At 42.2% G+C, this 22,915-nt stretch overlaps 1 protein-coding gene across 3 annotated transcripts; it reads right to left on the bottom strand.

Annotated features, from left to right (window-relative positions):
• Positions 1 to 7,721: 7,721 nt before the first annotated feature.
• On the bottom strand, positions 7,722 to 12,113 carry ppp1r3b (protein phosphatase 1, regulatory subunit 3B). Of its 3 annotated transcripts, none has more exons than XM_078161905.1 (3): positions 11,979 to 12,113; positions 11,903 to 11,938; positions 7,722 to 8,750 (listed from the first exon to the last, which is right to left on the bottom strand). In XM_078161905.1, exon 3 carries the CDS (start codon positions 8,717 to 8,719, stop codon positions 7,868 to 7,870), a length of 852 nt encoding a protein of 283 aa, XP_078018031.1. In that variant the 5' UTR covers positions 8,720 to 8,750; positions 11,903 to 11,938; positions 11,979 to 12,113; the 3' UTR covers positions 7,722 to 7,867. The 3 variants fall into 3 exon arrangements, with proteins under 3 accessions (XP_078018031.1, XP_078018032.1, XP_033503537.1); XM_078161906.1 differs by having other exon boundaries at positions 11,903 to 11,928; XM_033647646.2 differs by lacking the exons at positions 11,903 to 11,938; positions 11,979 to 12,113 and adding an exon at positions 11,521 to 11,894.
• Positions 12,114 to 22,915: the final 10,802 nt, after the last annotated feature.

Raw genomic sequence — 22,915 nt, 5'->3', positions numbered from 1 at the left:
TTCCCGAGCCGCTGGGTCTCTTCCTGGGAGCGGGGAGTGGAAGTGAAGCAGCCGCTCACACTGCGTCAGATCTCTGAGCCCTCCTCCTCCCTTTCTCCTCCCTGTCTCCTCCCTGCTGCTGAGAGAGGAGGAGGAGGAGGAGGAGGAGGAGGAAGCACAGAGGGGAAAGTGATTGTTCTGACCAGGTCAAACTTGGTTTTTAAATCAGCAAAGAGATGCAGCAGTAAATTAAAGAAACACATTCATGGCTTTAAAGACTCTCTCATAGCGCCAGGTATTGATTTTATTAAAATATAAATATAACTTTAGACTTTAAAGAGGTTCAACATGTATAAACAAATGCTCCAGGTAAATTAAAGGGTTATTATAACCCGAGTTACACAGTAAAGAAAGAAAAATAAAAAACTAATGTGACTTATTTTTCTGTTTCTGCTCAGACACCAGAGAGAGGACTCTGTCTCCATCTGCAGGACGTGACGTGCAAATGAGCAGGAAGTCGAATAAATATATAAAAGATTTGATTTAAGTTTATTGGGCAGATTTAAAGAAACACGTTTAAGTAGTAAAAAGTACTAAAAAGGAAAAATACTAATAAATAGGAAAAAGAAAAAAGTACTATTAAAAATAATAAACAAGAAAAAATCCTAACAATAATGAGAATAAATTTAAAAAAAAGAAAAATAAATACTAAAAAATACGAAAAACCAAAAAATACTATTAAAATAATAATTGAGAAAATAGAAAGAAACTTCTAAAAAACAATGATGAATAAGAAAAAAGAAAAACAAATACTAAAAAATATGAAAAAGGAAAAAGTACTATTAAAACTAACAATAAACAAGAAAAATACTACTAAAAATAATAATAAATAAGAAACAATACTAATAAAATAACAATAAAAACGATAATAAAGGGAAGAAAGTCTATTAAACCTAATACTACCTTTACCCTGTTACCACTGATACCAAAAGTTAAATAATAATTAATAATAATAAATAATAAAGTCAGGGGGTCCATATCTCCAGAGAGTTACTGACAATATAATGATAATAATAATGCATTTTATTTATAGGCGCCTTTCAGGACACTCAAGGTCACCTTACAAGACACAGTAAACAAAACAAATAGCAATGTATCCATAGATCATAAAATCAAACAACTCAGTAATATACAAGAAAAGTTAATAAAATGACTCGACAAAATCATTGTTATAAACAGCAGGTATAGAATAATCATGATAGTACGCCAGCTTGAAAAGGTGTGTTTTCAGATGGGATTTGAAAGTGGAAAGGGAGTCAATACTGGGAATGTCCTGGGGGAGAGAGATCCAGAGGAGGGGAGCAGAGCGGCTGAAGGCTCTAGTACCCATGGTAGTCAGGCGGGCAGATGGTGATGTGGGTTGGAGCGCAGAAGAGGAGTTCAGACGGGTATGAAGGGGCTTGGAGGTGAGAAGCGGAATCTTGAAATCGATCCAATATTCAACAGGAAGCCAGTGAAGTTGCCAGAGAACAGGATGTGGGCCTCACAGGACAATGTACTGTCCAGGATGACTGGACTTTGGAGTTGTCAGTGGTTAGAGTGAAACTGTGCAGTTTAGCCAGAGTAGAGTTGGTACCCATAAGGAGAACCTCAGTTTTATCACTGTTAAGTTTGAGAAAGTTGCATGAAAGCCATGATTTAATATCCAGTAAGCAGTCAGAAAGTGATTTGGGGGGAGAGTGGAGGTAGGCCTGGTGGACAGGTAGAGCTGGGTGTCATCGGCATAACAGTGATATAATATATTGATTGTTGAAACACAAACGTTTCCCCAAACCTTTTACCGTCTGCCATGTGCCATGAGTTCTGTTACAACCTCCTCGGCTGCTGTAAGAAGTGTCTCTTTTTCCTGCTCGTCACAGTCTCTGGCCCCAACGATGGCCAACAGCTGGTCCCTGGGCTGAAATCCAAATGTTTTGTTGAGTAAATCACATACAGTGTCTTCCAAAAGGATTCATACCCCTTGAACTTTTCCACATTTTGTCACGTTACAAACACAAACTTAAATGTATTTTATTGGGATTTTATGTGAAAGACCAACACAAAGTAGCGCATGATTATGAAGTGGAAAGAAAATGATACGTGGTGGTATAAAAATCTGAATAGTGTGGAGTGCATATGTGCTCAGCCCCCCCTGAGTCAATACTTTGTCGAGCCACCTTTCGCTGTAATTACAGGTGCAAATCTTCTGGGGTATGTCTCTACCAGCTTTGCACAGCTAGAGACTGCAACCTTTGCCCATTCGTCTTTGCAAAACAGCTCCAGTTCAGTCAGATTGGATGAAGAGCGTGTGTGAACAGCAATTTTCAAGTCTTGCCACAGACTTTGACTGGGCCATTGCCTGATTCATGCTCTCCTTGCCTGGCCTGTCAGTTTAGGTGGATGGCCATGTCTTGGTAGGTTTGCAGTTGTGCCATACGCTTTCCATTTTCGGATGATTGACTGAGCAGTGCTCCGTGAGATGTTCAAAGCCTGGGATATGTTTTTATAACTTAACCCTGCTTTAAACTTCTCCACAACTGTATCTCTGACCTGTCTGGTGTGTTCCTTGGTCTGCATGATGCTGTTTGTTCACTAATGTTCTCTAACAAACCTCTGAGGCCTTCACACAACAGCTGTGTTTGTACTGAGAATGAAGGACACACAGGTGGACTCTAAATCTTGAACACCACGTATCATTTTCCTTCCACTTCACAATTGGTCTATCACATAAAATCCCAATAAGTTAAGTTTGTGCTTGTAACGTGACAAAATGTGGAAAAGTTCAAGGGGTATGAATTCTTTTGGAAGGCACTGTACCTCCCTCCAGAAATGATCTACAAGACGACACTTCCAAAATGCGTGTCCATGGTTTGCAGACTCCTCTCCACATTTCCTCATGCACTTGTTTGACTGATAACTATTTTAGAAAGGATGTGAGAGTTTCTTAAAATAAATCTGTTTGCGAGGTACAACTTCTGGATGGTTCTGGTGATCCATGGTTTTTGGCTGTGGGATAATTGAACTGTCCACAGATCCCGACCTCAACATGACGGCCGTATAGTCGTTCCTTCTGAACGGTGAAATGTTACAGCTGTTACCCACAGCAGGAACAGGACAGCACCTCACATTCCCGCTGACACACACCAGTCCTCATTCACCGTGCAGCACACTCCTCCTCTTCTGTCACCAAAGTGAAGGACAAGACCTGCACCTGTACCCTCACCTGCGCCGATCCAGGTGTACCTGTATGCCTGCACCTGCACCTGTAGCTATAGTTGTACCTATACCTGGTTCCCTTTACCTGCACCTGTACAGCTGTCCTGTTTCCCTGTACTTGTACCTGCAATGTTTCCTTTGTCCACACCTGTACGCCTCTACTTGCACCTGCACCTGTTTCCTTTACCTGCACCTGCACCTGTACACCCCCACCATGTACCTGCACCTCTACAGCTGCACCTGTACCTCTACCTGCTCTCTTGTCAGTTTTTGCATCACCATTTTACCCGTACGTCACTGCTGTCTGCCTGGTTTATCTGAATTCTGGTTCTTTTCCTTGTCGTCTTCTGTAATCGTACTGAAACATGGACGCCACTTTACACTTTAGATTTTACTGCTGTATACGACTGTTGTATTCATGAATCTCAGCACAAGTTCGATCAGGAGGACTCTCTGTCAGCTCTCATTCATTCACAAATATCCCTCTGGCTCCTACTGTCTCAGGTGAGTACTGAAAAAAAAAGAATTTGAACTTTGCAGCCTCGTTCTCACCTGCTTAGTAAATCAGAAAATATCAGATGCTGTTTTTCATAAAGTGTCTGAAAATACGTCTTAAATTTGATCATGTTTTTTTCCCCCCCAGATCCAGGATCAGATAGAGGAATATAGGAACTTCCTGTCAGCTCTGCTCACACAGCTCAGTCTGATTACATAAGTGAACCTGTTTAACCTGCAGAGCAAACACAGCAGCTTCAGAACCACGTTCACAGGAGACTGTCCTACTTTCTCAGGGTCATACAAGCGGAGGCATGCAGGGTAGACATGCAGGTTAAATACACAGACGACATGGTGACAGTGGGCTCGCTTATTGTGGAACAAGGAGAAACGGGAAAACAGCTAAACACATTACATCAGCAGCCCGGTCGCCACAACAAAATGTTAACATTGTACATTTGTGTAAACCACAGATTCGTCACATTTGCATGTTTATACGTGTCACATCAGCGTTTCTAAAGTGACGTCACATATGAGCTGATGAACGTTGAAACACGAGGTGAGGCGTTCGCAGAGCTGCAGACCGACCAACAAACCAGGTGTGATTTAGCGAGTCATTGATGTTTAAAGCAGCTTTTTAGACACCAAATATGTTTGTTTTTTTGGCAACCTGTCACTGATTATCCTGCCGGGATAGTGCCACGAAAAGTGGTCGCTCTTTAGAGGGACATCGCTGCGTTTCCTGCTGAAATAGTGCCAAGAAAAGTGGCTTGTTCACCAAGACATCACTGCGTTTTTTGCAGGTATAGTGTCACGAAATGTGGTTGATTTTTTACAGAGGCATCATTGGCAAGATAGTGGCAAGAAACAGTTTTCTTTACAAAGGCATCACCACGTTCCCTGCCGATATCAGGGCAAGAAAAGCGTTTTCTTTACCGTGAAATCGCCGCGTGAGATAGTGCCACAAAAAGTGGTTGCTTTTTATCAAGGGGCAGCTGTGACTCAGAGGTAAAGCAGGTCATCTACCAATCAGATGCTCAGCAGTTCGATCTGCATGTCAAAGCACCCGTGGGCAAGACACTGAACTCCAAATTATGCCCAATGGTGTGAATAGTTACTGAGTAGCAGGTGGCACCATGTATGGTAGCCTCGGCCACCAGTGTGTGTGAATGTGCCGTGTGTTGCAAAAGTACTTGGAGTGGTCCGATGACTAGAAAGGCGCAGTATAAGTGCTGCCCATTAACTGAGGCGTCGCTGTGTTTCCTGGGGAAATGGCGATTGTTCTTTACCAAGACATTGTTGCGCTTTCTGCAGGAACAGTGTCACGAAAAGTGGTTGTTTTTTACAGAGACATCGCTGCATTGCCCGCCAAGGTAGTGGCAGTTACAGCAGTTGTTCTTTACCAAGACATTTCTACATTCCCACTCAAGATTGCGCCATCAAAACCGGTATTTCAAGCCAAAATATGAACTTTTCCTCGTCATAACAAAGTGGTTTTTGAACATAAATGTAACCACACATTTAACAGTGTTGTTTAGACAGGAAGCAAATATAACAAACATTTGTTTAGCATATAAGTACAACGCCATCATTTATTCTGGCGATTGGGGTTGAAATAAAAGGACTATGAAACCCAAACCTTTTTCCTTTGGGGCCAAAATAAAGAGTTTGAAACCAAATAAAATGGTTTGTTTTCAGCTGTGAGATCCTTCATAAACACACAGAATGTTTACAGAATATTTATTTGTAAATACAATATGAATTTAAGTTTTAAATTATTTAATCAAAAGTAATCAATAAGCCCCTTTAAGACGTTTCTCCCATCCTCCTGTATATTTTCACTGTTGGTATTAATTTTGTTAAATTGTGCAAATGAACATAATAATGATCTTAGATTATAAAAATATGTAATTTTATTGTTTTTTTCGGACAGCAGATTGTACAGTTGAACAACACACAAACATTTAAAAACGTATAATGAGAACTTTAAATGTAAGAACTTTAAATGTAAGAACTTTAAATGTATGGCTTTACTGACCAGCATTTCTGAGATTACACCTACTTAAAAAATCCCATTCAGACACATTCGATCCCTCAACACTGATGTTAAAATACACACAAAAAGAAGTTTAAAACAAAAAAAATAATCAATGCTCTGGCTAAACTAATGTTTTACATGAGCAAACCTTGTTTCTCTTTAGTGTTCTCTTGTGCAAACAAAACCAGCACATCAGCTTGTTCAAATAAAAGCTGCTGAAGGTTCAACTTTAGAGTCGCTGCAGTGAAACATTCCTCAAAGTTCAGATCTCATTCAAATCAATAACATGATGCAGATTTAACCTGAGAATTCCACAGTGATTTCATGACGGTAAACATTTGTTTAAACGCCTTTAAAAAATAATCATACATTGACAGAAATTGCACATTTGATTCAAACTGGACTGAAACTCATTTGATGCATTTTATGGTGGAACAACTTCAGCTGTTGTGTTGAGAAACCACCTGAGACGACGAAGCAGCATCTTCCAGGGCTAAGAAATAAACTGCAGTTCCTCTAATGTCCACTAGAGGCTGGCTCCAAGAGCGAGTCAGTCCCCAGACTCACGTTAAAATGTCTTTACAGCAGAAATAAACATGTTTACAGCAGTTTAGATAATTTCAACATTCATTACAACTGTACAGAGGGTGAATTTTGATATAACTCTGTCGTTTAGATTTTATTACAGCTTAATGTCATGCATAATTAAGGACGTGGCCACTTTGATTTAGAGGTGGGTGCCATCCATTGCCAAGTCCCAACCACGGTTCGGGTGTAGCTGAAGCTAAATTTTTACTGTGACGTTTTGGTCACCTAAAAACACCTTGTTCAGCATTTGGTATAACTGAAAAATTCGGCTGTCGGCTGTTCTGTGTTTACATAAAGTGCATTTTGTTTCAATGGTTTTAAGCCTGTTTTTCAGTAGCAAAAATTAGCATCATTACTGTTAACCATAGCTTCAAAAGCACTGCGCTAACCAAGCTAGCAGCTATTATTAGGGTTGGCTATGGTCACTTCTAGCTCCAAAAATCCAAGATGGTGTCGGCCAAAATGCCAAACTTGAGGCTTAAAAATCGGAGTCCACAAACCAATGGCTGATGTCACAGTGGCTACATCTACCTGGATGTTCAGTTCTTCTGGCAAGTAAATTTTGTTTTAATGGTTTTAAGCTTGATTTATGCTTGCTATAATTAGCATTAGCTGATTATGGTTAGCTCCACCCTTTCGTCCAAATATGGCCACTTCTAGCTCCAAAAATCAAAGACCCTCAGCTAGCATTAGAGTTAGCACCATGCGTACGGTCACTTGTGGCTCCAAAAATCCAAGATGGCAACGACCAATTTGGCAAACTCGAGGCAGGAGATGTCAACGTGGCTACTTCGGAAGTTTCTGGGTGTTTTCCAGGCAAAAATTAGCATTAGCACTGTTAACCATAGCTGTAAGTGCACCATTCTAACCAAGCTAACAGCTAGCATTTTGAATAGCTTATGGTCACTTCTGGCTCCAAAAATCCAAGATGGCGTCAGCTAAAATGCAAGACGGGAGTCCATGATGTCACTGTGGCTACGTCCATTATTTCAAACCATCTATAGAGGCAGCAACTGGTGGGAAATATAACCGTTACTTTGAGGTAAGGCTGTGTGGAGATAAAATTATTGGTCGGTTAAATGATTAGGCGACTGACTGAAAATTAATTTGCAACTATTTAATAATTTATTTATGGTTTCTTTTTCTTTCTTTTTTTAAAGTCAAAAATGCCAAACATATTCAGTTTTTCTCTGTTTTATATCACAATAAACTGAATATGTGAGTTTTGGACCTCTGCTTGCACAAAACAAGATCTCTGAAACTTAGAATAAATGAAGAAATTAATAAAATGATGAACTGAAAATGAAAAGAACCATCAGCAGGTCGAGCAGCAATGACATAACAGGAACAGGAAGGTTACATAATATTTTCGCGTTGAGGTAACCCCAGGTAACCCCTGACAAAGACAAAAATAATTCAGAAGTTTGTCCACATTTTGGCGAGTCAGCAGGTGTGTGATGTGCAACATCAACAGAAGCTCAACGTGGGATGTAAACACCACAAACGTCCTGTTCAGTAGTACGGGCCGCTATTCTCATATCCTGCGTAACTCGACCAATCAGGGAAGATCCCGTGTGAGCAGGTGGGGCTGCCGTATTGGTCAAAATGAATCCCAAAGTCAGAGTGGCGGCTGCAGGCGCTCTGCTGGCTCCTCTTCATGGAGGACCAGATGATCCTGTAGTTGCTCCCATTATTGCTGTCCCAGTACTCACGTCCATCAACCTTGTAACAGACGGCGAACTCGACCCGCTCGTGAGGCATCAGCTGATCCGGCAGAGACACGGTGAAGGAGAAGGTGTCGCTGTACGAGCTGGGATACGTGTCCTTCATGTACTCACAGTCTACGTCCGTGTGGCTCCTCCAGCTGTCGAATGTCACCCGCAGCTTCACAGACTTCTCAAAGGACACGTTTTTGACTTTAACGGTTCCCGCCAAGGACTTCTCCTTCAACACGCAGTACTCCAGACAGACAAAGTTCTTCTCCAGGCTCTGACGGAAGTGCAGGTAGTCTGAGGAGGGCTGAGTGAAGTCCAGCACCAGTTTGTCCTCCCCAGCCGTCAGAGACAGAGCAGAGCTGAGCATCTCCTGGATGTTCACGGGAATATCGATGGGATCGGTGAACTGGGAGAAGAGCTTCACTCTGGTTAGAGACAGCCCCTTGTGGTCGGCAAACGTCACCTGCTTCTTGGCTTTTCTCGAGTCTTTCCTGGAGGACCTTCCATCCGCGGGCTCCATCTGCTCCACGCAGGGCGAGGGCTGGAACCTCAGGCAGGAGTTCAGGGCAGGTTTGCATGTTTTAGGAGACGTCCTGTAGACAAACTCCTCTTTGGACAGGTACAGAGGTAATGCCATGTCGATCGGCATGGTGGGCTCGGGAGGAAACAGGAACAGTGCACTGAAACACAGAGAGGACAGATGATTGTTAGGGTGTTTTAAAGCTCTGAGTTGGTTTGATGAAATGTCCCCGGGGTCCTATCTCTCAAGATATAAACTAATATTGAGACAGACTGGTGAGAGATAGCTTCACGGGTCAAATTGCAAAAGAGTGAAGGGAGATTGATTTTTCAAATGCAGTTTTAATAGTAACAATCTGTTCTGCCACTGTGGAGAAACCAAGTCTAAAGTCAAGTCAAATTTGAGGGCGTAGTTTCACAGTATAACATCAGTAGGATATAAGCTGCAGGTGATTTTAGCATGTCGACCTGCAACGAGACAAAAAACGAAACATCTGACCGAGGGAAACATCTCTGAGAACATTTAACCCTTTGAAGGGTCTCTTTAATGTGTCATATCAAGAGCATATCGACCTGAGGAACACAGATACGCTCCTGATCAAAGTCCAGTGAGGTCATGAACCGGATACAGAAGCCCCAAGAGGCAAGTGAGAAACAACTTCTGGTGATCCATTTTCTAAGTTTGATCTAAACTGTTTCTTAATCTGTTAATTAACACGTGGGAAAAAAGGTTTTAGAAAAAAAATCTGTTGTTAATGTAATGTTTGTGTCATGTCATGCCAATAAATATATTTCTAGCTGAAAGAAAGAGATGACAGTTAAGCCCCGTCTCCATCGAGCAGTACGGTTCAGTTCGCTCTTTTTCCATTCCCACAGTGAAAGTTGTGGATGGTCCCAACAGAAGCGTTCCTTAGCGTCCCCATGTTTGGTCCCCCCTCTGTTGGGGTACCTAGCACACAGATCTGGTACTAAAAGGTGGAGCTAGAAACCCTGCAGTCTGATTGGTCAGTAGAGGACACTCACTCTGGTTTTATGTAACCTCTGTTCATACATCAGTAAACTACAACTATAAAATGAAAGAGAAAAAATAACTTCATTCACTGGGCCGACTGCCGGCAACTTTTAAGGTGGAACGTTAACTTGTAATGTTACTCAATGCATGAGTTGATGACGTGAATCCATCAGCACACCTTAAATTTCACTGTGACAACTTTGACCATCACTTTAGTTTTTATATGACACACACTTTTAGTAATGACTTTAAAAATATAGATTAATTTGGAGCGGATTATGTGAAGGTCATATATTCTAATCCTCACTTCCTGTGGGCTACAGCAACACTAAACCCCTGAGCTTGCCTGAGAAGGACTAAATGCACAAAGCTGCTATTTTTAAATATCCCATGGAGAGAGACTCTCACTGCAGCCTGTTCTATTTTGTTGTGAAAATGTGGGCGTGCAGCCTCGTTCTGTGGACGATAAACCAGGTGCAGACTTCCATCTGTGTCACCGCTGATGAGGAAATACAGCGAGTGCTGGACGGAGCAGTGAGTGACAACAACCCCGCCCACATTTAAGAGGACTGTCTGAACACACCGAGGGTCTAGGTACCATGTCTGAAGGCTTACTGCTGGTTCCAAAGGTACTGGACTGAAATTATTAAAACTATTAAATGAGTTTAATCCTATTGGCCTGAACGATGACGAATAGTGCATCCAAACTCACACCTGTTCTTCTCTATGGATTTTCTCTGCGACCGTTCGTCATAGTGAGAATCCACGCATATCACGTGAAACAGCGGAACCTGACAAGACATTGGACTACCGACAAAACTGACTTGAAAAGACGTAATCTACTCTAGCTGATGGCTAGTGGTGGTGATAGTTCTCGAGTCTAGCGCACGTTGCCATGTAAACACAGCAGCCTGCAGCTTCAGAGCACTTGGATTACAACGGACGAGCCGTTCTGATGTTTTTGAAATGCATTAGCGGAGTTTTATTACATTTTCAAAATGTGGGTTCCGTGCACTTCAGGGGTAGCTGTTATTCCGGCTAGCTGTTATCCTCTGATACCCCGAACGAGTTTTGTGGATTAAAAACTACACTGGACTTCTTGTCGGCATGAGGGTCAGTAAGTACTGTCTGTGTTTTCCTTCTAAAGTGGTCATTTCCTTTAAGCAGAATGTATTATAAGGTCCAGTAAACCCAAAATGTGACGTCCTCATGAGGACACAGGGTCTGAGAGATTATCCAGCCAAGACGTTTTTGTTCCACTTGTTCTTTAACATGAACACAGGAGAGAAAACGATTTAAAATCACACTCACACAGTGTAATTTATTTCCCCACTCACGGCCACTGTAACCGGATCAAAACTGGTACAGGTGTGTCAATAGCTGGTATTTATAGCCATCACATGACATTCACATCACATTCTTCTTTCCTAAGTCACATACACGGGAATCAAATGTTTAAAAACACATTTGTCTTGGGGTTGAGCAGCGTGCCAGGACAGGCTCAGGGAACGCCGCTCCTCAGAGGAAGTGATTTCTGTTGTGATGTTTTAGTGGAAAGTCAAAGTACAACAGGATAAATCAGACTCTGATCACGCTGCAGGAGGTGTGTGTGAGTTTGTTTTGATAAAGTTTTGACCTTGATAACTTTAATTCCTGTTTTGGACCCTGTGCTCGCTGTACACACGACAGAGTCACTGAGCTGCTCATTTTGTGGGTGAAGTTTTCCTTTAACATAACTAATAACTTTAATGACCTGATTCTCCCAAAGAAATGAGCTGCGATCAGGTGCATCATGTAAACTACAACACGGACACACATTTAGAGCAAAGTAAGAGGAGAAAGCAGCACCTCTGGTCAAAGTCCAGCAGGACGGAGAGACAGAAATGACTTTACTCAAAAGTTAAAATCCTGCAGCCTACCTGCTGCTGAGTGACGTCAGAAACTCTGGAGTCTTTAATATCTGTGACCTTGTTTTCAAGCGTTTTTCATATGTCGTAGGAGTCTTTTAATCCTCACACAGGTAGTGCGGAAGTCTCTCCACAACCTGTCCACTGTAAAAAATGTTGGTGCTGCAGACAGCACACACCCCTCTGCACGCTGCGCAGGTTTTAATAATGACACGGTGTCATTTCTGCACCTCTGTCCCTGCTGGTCAGCCTCACACACCTGTGGGACGCGACGTCACGCACATGATATTGATTTTTAATTGGCTGCTCAGATATTACAGAAATAAAACTAAGTCACTGTTAAAGCAAACCGGCTGAAACTCATGAGCTCATTAAAATAGAGTGCAGCAGGTACCTGGAGCTGGAGTCACCTGGAGACACCTGGAGTCACCTGGAGACACCTGGAGACACCTGGAGTCACCTGGAGTCACCTGGACGGTTATTCTCCGTTGACGTCACGCGGCAGCTCTCCGGTGTGTGGGAACCATCGCTCCGGTGTTGATGGTGTCGGTGTGGCCGCTCTGGTCTCGAGCTCCTGTCTCCTCACATTTTAAACTCGTTGCACACTTTTGTCTCCCTGCAGCGAAACCCACGCCAGGTTCACGTGAACAGCTGCACACAGCCAATCAGAGAGCGCGCTGACGGAGTGATCGACGAGTCAGCGGAGGCCTGAGCGGCGTGGATCCTCCCTTTGTTTCAGGAGGCATGTTTCATGTGTCAGGTATGGAGGCTCGCTCGGGTTTTAAAGGTTTGACTTAATTACAGTTTTAGCTTAGGCGCTTCTTTCTTCGCCCAGTAGCTCATCATTTAGAGTCCTAAAAATGTGACTTAATTAGAATTAACGAACTCAATATGTATGGAATCTTATTTGGGTCAAAATGTCAAATAACCTACGATGATTACTTTGACGTACAAGTATCTTATATTGACTTTATGGCTAAGGCTCATTTTTATTTATTAGCTCATCATTTTGAGTCTCTTCACTTGACTTAGCTAAAATTAATTATCTCAAGAAGTTATGGAAGCTCATTAGTGTCAAAAAGGTCACTTAGCCTACCATGATTATTTTGATTTGCAAGTATCTCATTTTGACGTTCATTATGAGTTTCAAAAATTTGACTTAAAAATTATATCGCAGCACCAGTCAGCACAGTCATATTTTAATTTATTGTACTAAGTTTATTTTTATGTTGATTTTTTTACTTTCTTATAATGTAATATCTCATGATTTGACCTGATAAGTCCAAATCTTTATTCAAAAAAGACGTCTGTTTCATAATTTGGTGTTGCAAAAATTTCACTTTTTCCCGCACATCTGTCAATTTATAACTGTGACTACATTTTTTATATTTATCATGCACAACTGTTATTTTATTTTCCTGGTAGAGATGGGCCCGTATTGTACTGGTAGTTAAACTTTAGGAAATTAATAAATTAGCATTCAAAGCCAGAGTAAACTGCCGCTGCTTTCAGAGACACTTCCATAGAATTAATTTAATAATGCTATGGACAAACCCAAAATCACATCCATCAGGAAGTGTGATGTTAGTGAGTAATTATAGCTGCAGGAATCTGCCGGTACGACTTCACTCTCACATTTCAAATTCCATTCACTCACATTTACTACAAACACAGCAGCACACAGAGAAGAAATGTTGTTACTCATGAATCCAGGTGCAGTAAAGACCATGAAGCAAACGAGACGTTCAACATGAACACGACAACATTAAAGTGTAATAAAGTGCATTGAGAATACTCATACAAATAAAAATAGGTGAGTGGAGAGGAGTGAATATTATACAGACCCTTTTAGGGCTGATGTCACGATGACATCATGTTATCAGCTGGAGGTGCAGCTGCCTCTCCCCCACAGGGCTGTAGGCTCCATAGGAGTGTTAAAATGTGTTTGTCTTGTTGTGTTATTGGGAGCCAGAATAGAAGGAGTCATGGCTCAAAACCAGCCGCCACTGCCCGTCAACAAAAACAAAGACAACTATGGTTAAATGTGATAAGACCAAAGGACTGGACAGAGGCCATCATCAAAAATGCTCACATGTGCAGCGCACACTTCATATCAGGTTAGGGAAAAAGTATTTCCTGTTGTAGGGATGAATAAGGTTATGTGTATTAAGGGTTATCATGTCCACCTCATCAGAAACTGGGGAGGGATTAAGAGGAATATTGGATTTCTCTGCAACGCTAACTTTTTAGCACATTAGCTAACGTTAGCTTCCATAGCAAAACAAACAAGTGTGGTCCTCCTTTGTAAGATTGGCTTCCTGTGACATCATCCATCCACTGAGTGAGAGCATACGGGTCGGCCAGTCTGGTCCCGTTGGTCAGTGTTTACTTATTCAAGTAGCACTGGCGGTCCCGGAGAGTGAGTGACCTGACATGGTGCGTACAACACACCTTTACAGATCTGAAACAGCTCTTAAACTCGACCAAATCTAAAATTATGTCTGTCTCACTCTGTCCTTGTCACATATTGACATTTGCTCATGGACTTTCCACGTCCACATATGGCGTCCAAGGTACCCTGGGTGTGTTGGTTGTTGACGTTCTGGGATGCCGTGTCAACTTCAGCCTGTTATATGCATTGTCTGTTTTCAAAATACACTTCTGTTATCACAGGAAATGTACAGTTTGCATACAGTCTCTTTCAAAATAAAAGCACTACATTGGTACAACACCGCCAACTGGCATTATTTTTCCTCCATCAACAAACACACGTGGTTGGGTTTATAATCTTATGAACCCATCCACCACCATTCCCTCCCGGTCTACTTGAACTTTCGCCACCTTAACTTCCATTATTGTCTCGCTGCGTTTCTCCCTGATGCTGCTAAGCACTGTTAAACTATAACGGTGACCGACCACTTATCGTGCCGACATTAAAGGACGGCTTTTTTCGTCGGTGTCTGACGCAAGTCACTACCCAAGCACCGGATTTTGACGACTTTGGAGTGAGACCAGGATGATACAAAAAGACTTGATGAGAGAAACTTTGACTCATGCCTACGAACATTTTGTAAACGGGAAATTGGTGACGCAGATGGTGAGGTGGAAGCCTGAACTTTTTTGGGGGCTGTTGTCCGTACGTACATTTTTAGTATGGATCCTACACATTGTTTTATAAACGAGACCCCAGCTCACGTCCAGGAGCTCCTGATCACATGCCGTCCTCCTGAAGTCCACCACTATCTCTTTTGTTTTTGTCCTCATTGACAGAAAGGTCATTTTCTCTGCACCAGCTCACCAGTAAATTTAATGACGTGATTAGTTTGTTGATTGTTGAGTTTGATTGGAGTTTGTTGGCAGTGCAGTCATGAGTTAGCAGCATAAACAGCTGCGGGCCGAGCACACAGCCTTGGGGGGTTCCTGCACTCAGCGTGACGGTGCCTGATGTCCCGTTGCTAATATGCACTGACTGTGTTCCCTCCATCAGAGAGTCCAAACTCCAGTCACAGAGGGATGTGTTGATGCCAAGCATGGAGAGTTTACCTGCCAGCTCTCCTGAGGGATGACTGTGCTACGTGCTGAGCTAAAGTCAATAAATAGTGTTGTGGTGTAGCTGTTTGTGTTGTCCGGGTGAGACAGCGAGGGTGCAGGGTTGAAGCGAGGCCAGTGAGGTGGGGAGGGAAGATCTGATATGTCCCATTACTGTCCGTTGACTTCATCATGATGGGAGTGAGTGCGATAGTGTCACAGTCTGCTTTTTTGGGGGTGATGGTGGCCTCTTGGAAGCCTGGCTCGGGGAGATGTTGAAGAGAGGACGTCAGCTGGCTGGGCATCTGAGCACATGCCCTGGGGTGCTGTCTGGTCCTGCAGCCATGTGTGGGCTGACTCTGGATAGGGTCGTCCTCATGTCGCCTCGGTCCAGATGAAGTGGGCAGGGTGCCAGATGCCAGTGTGTCATTCTGGGCTTCAAATCATGCTATTTAATGCATCCATGTCACTGTTGTTAACCTGTCCAGATGTTCTGTGGTCCATTAGGGCCTGAATGTCCTGCCACATACGCCTGATTCCCCTGATCTGAAGGCAGCGTCCGGTGCCCTCAGCAGTTTACGGACCTCAGCTGTAAGCCATGGTTTCTGCTTGGCTCATGGAGTGACAGGCTTTAAACAGGTGACATCCTCAATTCACCTCTCTGTGTATCCAGTCACAGAATCTGTGTCCTCCTCTACACGTGTGTGTGTGTGTGCTGCCTCCCTGAACATACTCCTCGTCTGTGGTCTCAAAGTGGTCCTGCAGGTTGGAGTAGCTCCTTCCAACCAGTTTCTGGTGGTGCTGTGTGCTGGCTTGGAGCACCTTAACAGTGGTCTGTATGCTGGGAGCAGCATGAATGACAAGTGGTCCAACTGGCTGAAGTGGGGGGGGCGGCTTCATATGCTTCACAGATGTGAGTGTATACCAGGTCCAGTGTGTTTTCTACCCCTGTGGCTTGTTGAATATTAGCTCCAGGACAGAGGAAAGGGTCTGGACACTAAAGAAGACGATCACCAAATCACTGTCACCAAACTCACCAGACTCCATTTAAATACACAGTCATGTTAGTGTGTATAGAGGCAGCATGTTGTCACATCTAACTGGTGAATTAAGGGTTAATTTCAACCAAACCAGAGCTGGTGATTGTTGGAACAGTGGAAACATGAACCAAGATGGTTTCTGTGAGTTTTATTTTGTTTGTGTTGACTTTGAATGAAGTGTGTTTAATGATGATTAAATCACAGTTTATTTAAACTGTGTGTGTTTGGTGATGGTGATTTTGGGGATCTTACTCTTTAACACAAAGCTCTATCAGTGCAGGAATCCTTTGCTTTTTTTTTTAACACCTAGAATAACAGTCCGAGCCTGTCAGTGACTGAAACAAACATTTTTAGTGGACGTACACTGATGGTGCTCAGCTGCTCACAGAGGTTTCCTTGCCTGTTTGTCTCTTAATATCAGACCATTTCAGAAATAGTTGTTTCCATTACATAACCAAAAACATGAGAAAATAGTCCAGGTTGAAAAGACCAAAGTTACCCTTTAAGAGATATTGATAATCACTTCATGTTGTCAGAGCCGCTGCTGATACTGCTGATACTGCTGATACTGATATCTCTACATGCTGGATTTGGCAAATGTTGTCCAAAAAATCTCTGGCATGTGAATGATTGTCATGCTGCCAATCTGATTTGGGATCAGTCAACAAATGCAGGCGGTGGTCAGCTGATAAATTCCAGAGTCCATAGCTGTGTCCCAATGTCGGAGCTGCAGAGTCCAACGGACGGAGCAGTACGTAGCGTAACTGACCCTCCTGCTCCTCGTCCTCCACCACAGAGACGATGTGTCCTCACAAAGAGCCCCGGAGGCTGACGACATGTAAACACCTGCTGTGATCTGGGACTAAACGAACTTCACAGGATGTACGACAAGCTCACAGTCAAACAAAATCCTGGCCTGAAACACGTATTAAGATTAATGGATTCATTTTGACTGATTATTCATTGGAATCATTTTTCTAGATTTATATATTCTTATATTTTGGACTGAAGATATTTGAACCGTCATCTTGGACTCTGGAAACTCTCAGTAATGTTTGATATTTAATGCTCTTAATGATTAATCAAGCAATTGAGAAAATGATTTGCAGAGTACATGATAAAACTGTTTTCACTAATAAAGTAATCATGATTATTTACATGCTTTTTTCATTCTTGTAATTAATTAGTGCATTTAGTTTATCATATCAGATCTCCCTGCTGCACAACGTCCACACTGTCGTCTGCTTCCAGGCTTGTAGGTTTTGTTTCAACACTGAGAGGGACACATAGGACTTTGGGGGTTTGGGGCATGGATGGATTACTGAGCGGGCTAACTGGACACAGGTCCAGGGGGCCTAAAGTTTCCAGGGGCCCCTGGCCTTCATCTGCAAAATCTCAAATTAAGACATGCCAAAGAGACACAAAAAAAGATGCAAAGAAAGGGGTAAAACAATCACAAGGAGACACAAATTTACCTCAAAGAGACATAAATGTATCTCAAACAGACCCAAACAACTACAACAAGACACAAAACAACCACAAAGACACATGCAATGACTACAAAGACACAAAATGACTACAAACAGAGCCAAACAACTACGAAAAGACACAAAACAACCACAAAAAGACACAAAATGACTACAGAGACATGCAATGACCGCAAAGAGACACAAAATGACTACAAAGAGACACAAAATGACTACAGAGACAGGCAATGACCGCAAAGAGACACAAAATGACTACAAAGAGACACAAAATGACTACAAAGAGACACAAAATGACTACAGAGACATGCAATGACCGCAAAGAGACACAAAATGACTACAAAGAGACACAAAATGACTGCAAAGAGACACAAAATGACTACAAAGAGACACAAAATGACTACAAGGAGACACAAAACAACCACAAAGAGACACAAATGAGCCCAAAAGAGAGACAAAAAATAGAAATCTTTCTAAGAGAAATGAAACCATAAAGAGACACAAAATGACTACAAAGACACGCAATGACCGCAAAGAGACACAAAATGACTACAGAGACATGCAATGACTACAAAGAGACACAAAATGACGACAGAGACATGCGATGACCGCAAAGAGACACAAAATGACTACAGAGACATGCAATGACTACAAAGAGACACAAAATGACTACAGAGACATGCGATGACCGCAAAGAGACACAAAATGACTACAGAGACATGCAATGACTACAAAGAGACACAAAATGACTACAAAGAGACACAAAATGACTGCAAAGAGACACAAAATGACTACAAAGAGACACAAAATGACTGCAAAGAGACACAAAATGACTACAGAGACATGCAATGACTACAAAGAGACACAAAATGACTACAGAGACACGCAATGACTGCAAAGAGACACAAAATGACTACAGACATGCAATGACTACAAAGAGACACAAAATGACTACAGACATGCAATGACTGCAAAGAGACACAAAATGACTACAAAGAGACACAAAATGACTACAGAGACACGCAATGACTGCAAAGAGACACAAAATGACTACAAAGAGACACAAAATGACTACAGAGACATGCAATGACTACAAAGAGACACAAAATGACTACAGAGACATGCGATGACCACAAAGAGACACAAAATGACAACAGAGACATGCAATGACTGCAAAGAGACACAAAATGACTACAAAGAGACACAAAATGACTACAGAGACATGCAATGACTACAAAGAGACACAAAATGACTACAGAGACATGCGATGACCACAAAGAGACACAAAATGACTACAGAGACATGCAATGACTACAAAGAGACACAAAATGACTACAAAGAGACACAAAATGACTGCAAAGAGACACAAAATGACTACAGAGACATGCAATGACTACAAAGAGACACAAAATGACTACAGAGACGCGCAATGACTGCAAAGAGACACAAAATGACTACAGACATGCAATGACTACAAAGAGACACAAAATGACTACAAAGACACGCAATGACTGCAAAGAGACACAAAATGACTACAGACATGCAATGACTACAAAGAGACACAAAATGACTACAGACATGCAATGACTGCAAAGAGACACAAAATGACTACAAAGAGACACAAAATGACTACAGAGACACGCAATGACTGCAAAGAGACACAAAACGACTACAAAGAGACACAGAATGACTACAGAGACATGCAATGACTACAAAGAGACACAAAATGACGACAGAGAGACACAAAATGACTGCAAAGAGACACAAAATGACTACAAAGAGACACAAAATGACTGCAAAGAGACACAAAATGACTACAGAGACATGCAATGACCGCAAAGAGACACAAAATGACTACAAAGAGACACAAAATGACTACAGAGACATGCAATGACTACAAAGAGACACAAAATGACTACAGAGACACGCAATGACCGCAAAGAGACACACAATGACTACAAAGAGACACAAAATGACTACAAAGAGACACAAAACAACCACAAAGAGACACAAATGAGCCCAAAAGAGAGACAAAAAATAGAAATCTTTCTAAGGGAAATGAACCCATAAAGAGCAGAGAAATAAAGACGTGGCAGGAGGGTGAGAGTGTTCATGATGAGTGTTACAGGAGCAGGACATCACAGTTTTGAATCGTAGCCTGTGTAAAGTTGGTGTCTGATCTCTGGAGGTTTGCAGCTGTCTGTGCTGCTCGGTGACTGAACGCTCCATGTTCAGCAAGCGGCCCGGTGACCTGATGACCTGAGAGGCCCGCAGGGTTCAGATGGTCAAACACAGTCAGCCACTGAGACATTTATAGACAGACAACATTCTCAAACTGTTCAGGTTTCTTTGTGAATGAGCTGAGATGTCTGAGAGGAGCTAAACACTCAAACCTGAGCTGATACAACTAAAAAGAAATGGTGAAACTGATTACATCAAATATTTTACCTTTCAGTAACTTCATTTTGTAAGTTAAACAAATATTCTTAATTTAAAAGCTTTACTTTGTTATTTTAAGGGACTCTAACTTGATTTTGAAAGATCAACAAACATTCTCACTCAGACCTCGGCCCTCCCGCCCCAGTCGGATTAACTCCTGCTAAATTAAACTATAGCGGCAACAGACTGTGTATCACGCCAACGTTACAGGACGCCTTTTTTCATTGGTGTCTGACGCCGCAGGTCACTGCTCAAGCACCAGATACTGTTGACTTCAGAGTGCGACTGGGCTCCAAATATATCAAGTACTTTTTACCAGGTACTTTGTTTTCACAGTACAAATAAAATCAAGTATAGTTAGCTTCCATAATTCAATTAGCTGTGACATAAATCTCTGTAAGGTATTGTTGACTTTGTGTTAACTTAACTTTCTGAAGTTCAATAAAGCTGTACAAACATACCTGTTATTAAAACTTTGCTTAATTTGAATTTAAAACTGCATGTTAGAGTACATACGCTATAAACTGATACATAAAATGTTTGAAATAGTTTTAACTCAAAATCTCTCTCTCTCTTTCTCGATTCAAGATGCAAATATGAATGCTGTTGAATTATCAACAAGCTGCTACAAAATGTAAAACTACCAGTTTAATTTAAATGTAATCCACTACACTGGTCATGGCACTGCATGGACAGAACGACACATGGACAGGTTTAGGCATGACATCAAGTTATGCAAATGCATCGGTACCAGGAAGGCTTATTTTGGCCTCTGTGGGACAAAGCAGCCACCCGCTAAGTCTGATCCTGTAAATATTTGTTCAGGGATATTGAACGATGTCGACGACAGGAGGAAGAGTGGGTTTATTCAGAGCTAATATGTGCTGTCTCTGCTCAGGACTCTGTCCCTGACTGCACCACCATATGTGGAGCTGTGACCTGAAAATAGGCTCTGAGCGACTGAAACAAGCCGCTGTGATAAATGTGAAAGGCAGGTCAGTCCCAGCTGCACAGTGTGTTTTGTACAGGCTCAGCTCCCGTCTGTACGTGCTGATACAGCCGATGTTGACTGAAGGTGTGTGGATTCACTTTGACCTGACGAGGCCAAAAACAGAAACACAGGAGGACTGAATTACATGGTGTTTGAGGATTACTACATGGAAACCATTTAATTGTTTACTTTTATAAAAAATAAAGAGGAACTGCCTGCAATGACTCACTGATTCATAATCAGTTTTGTTTGTTGGTCTTGAACCTTGAACAGTGGTCTGCAGCTCTGCAGGCGTCTCAGGTGACACGCAATCCCTTCAACCTACCTGTCCTCCGTATACATATATGTACACTCACCAGCCACTTTATTAGGTACACCTTGCTAGTACCAGGTGGGACCCCCTTTTTAATTCTTGGTGTCACAGACTCAACAAGGTGCTGGAAACATTCCTCAGAGATGTTGGTCCATATTGACATGATGACATCACACAGCTGATCCATGATGAGAATCTCCCGTTCCAGCACATCCCAAAGGTGCTCTATTGGACTGAGATCTGGTGACTGTGGAGGCCATTGGAGTACAGTGAAGTCATTGTCATGTTTGAGATGATGTGAGCTTTGTGACATGGTGCGTTATCCTGCTGGAAGTAGCCATCAGAAGATGGGTACACTGTGGTCATAAAGGGATGGACACGCTCAGCAACAATACTCAGGTAGGCTGTGGTGTTTAAACCATGCTCAGTTGGTACTAAGAAAATCTCCCCCACACCATTACACCAGCAGCAGCAGCCTGAAGCGTTGATACAAGGCAGGATGGATCCATGCTTCCATGTTGTTTACACCAAATTCAAACCAGAACCAAGAGGAGAGAGAGCACATCAGGCCAGTCTGAGCTGCTCTGCACCGACTTCCTGTTACATTTACAGTTGATTTTAAGCTCCTCCTCCTGTGTTGCCATGTCGAACTACAAACATTATTAATCATAAATAAACAAGTGTCAACCATTAAATGTGATCAGGTTTTATCCACTTTTGTATCAGGATCAGCTGCAGACTGACTTGGCAGAGATGGCTGCCATCTTGTTTTTACATGGACTAGTGTATTGTGCTCTTACAGGTGCATGTTTATTACTTACTTTATTAAAAGTTTCCATCAAATGACACAGGGAAGTTGCAGCAGCATACAATTCAAATGTGTAGCAGAGGTTATTGTGTTGAAGATCAAGTGAAAAAGAATCAGGATAACATTTCTGGAATTTCTTTGCAAAGCTATACAGGACTTAGATGTGGGCAGGGCCGTGTCTGTGGTCACTGTGGTGCATATAACTGGGCAATGCTCACTGATAGAGTGTTTGTGTGGCAGAGATGTTTTCAATGGACTCTAGTAATTATTAACAGCATGACCTGTGATGGTAGTGACTCATTTGTCCTCCTGTAGGGGGCAGTAGACACTCTGTAACTGTTAAAAACCTTAGAAGGCAGAAGACATAGGCCCAATCCCAAACCGGCCCCTATCCCCTCGCCCTATTCACTCCCCCTCCGTTTGCGCGGTCACGCTGAGCTTCGCTGTCCCAAACCAATTATCGCTGAGTGCGAGTGGACTGCTCAGCCCTTAGATAGCGAGTGTGCATCAGTGCAGGCTTCTGATGAGCCCAGCAGGAAGCGCAACATAACAATGGAGGAAACAACGTACAAATGTAACAGTTCCGTCTTTCTGCTTTGTAAAATATTTTAGGTCAAACACACATATTTGTTTTCCTCACCCTTACTTTACAGTCTCAAACAAACACACAGAATGTTTGGTGTCAAAAGATGAAAACCTTCACGTCCATATGCTTAAATAAACGATTTAAAACTGTCTAAAAAATTCCTCATCCAATTCTCATGATTTTTTTAAAAAAAATATATATAATTCTGTGTTCACAGG

This window comes from Epinephelus lanceolatus, chromosome 19, assembly GCF_041903045.1.
Source record: "Epinephelus lanceolatus isolate andai-2023 chromosome 19, ASM4190304v1, whole genome shotgun sequence".
NCBI classification, from domain to species: Eukaryota; Metazoa; Chordata; class Actinopteri; order Perciformes; family Serranidae; genus Epinephelus; species Epinephelus lanceolatus.
This window is presented reverse-complemented; position numbering and strand designations above follow the sequence as displayed.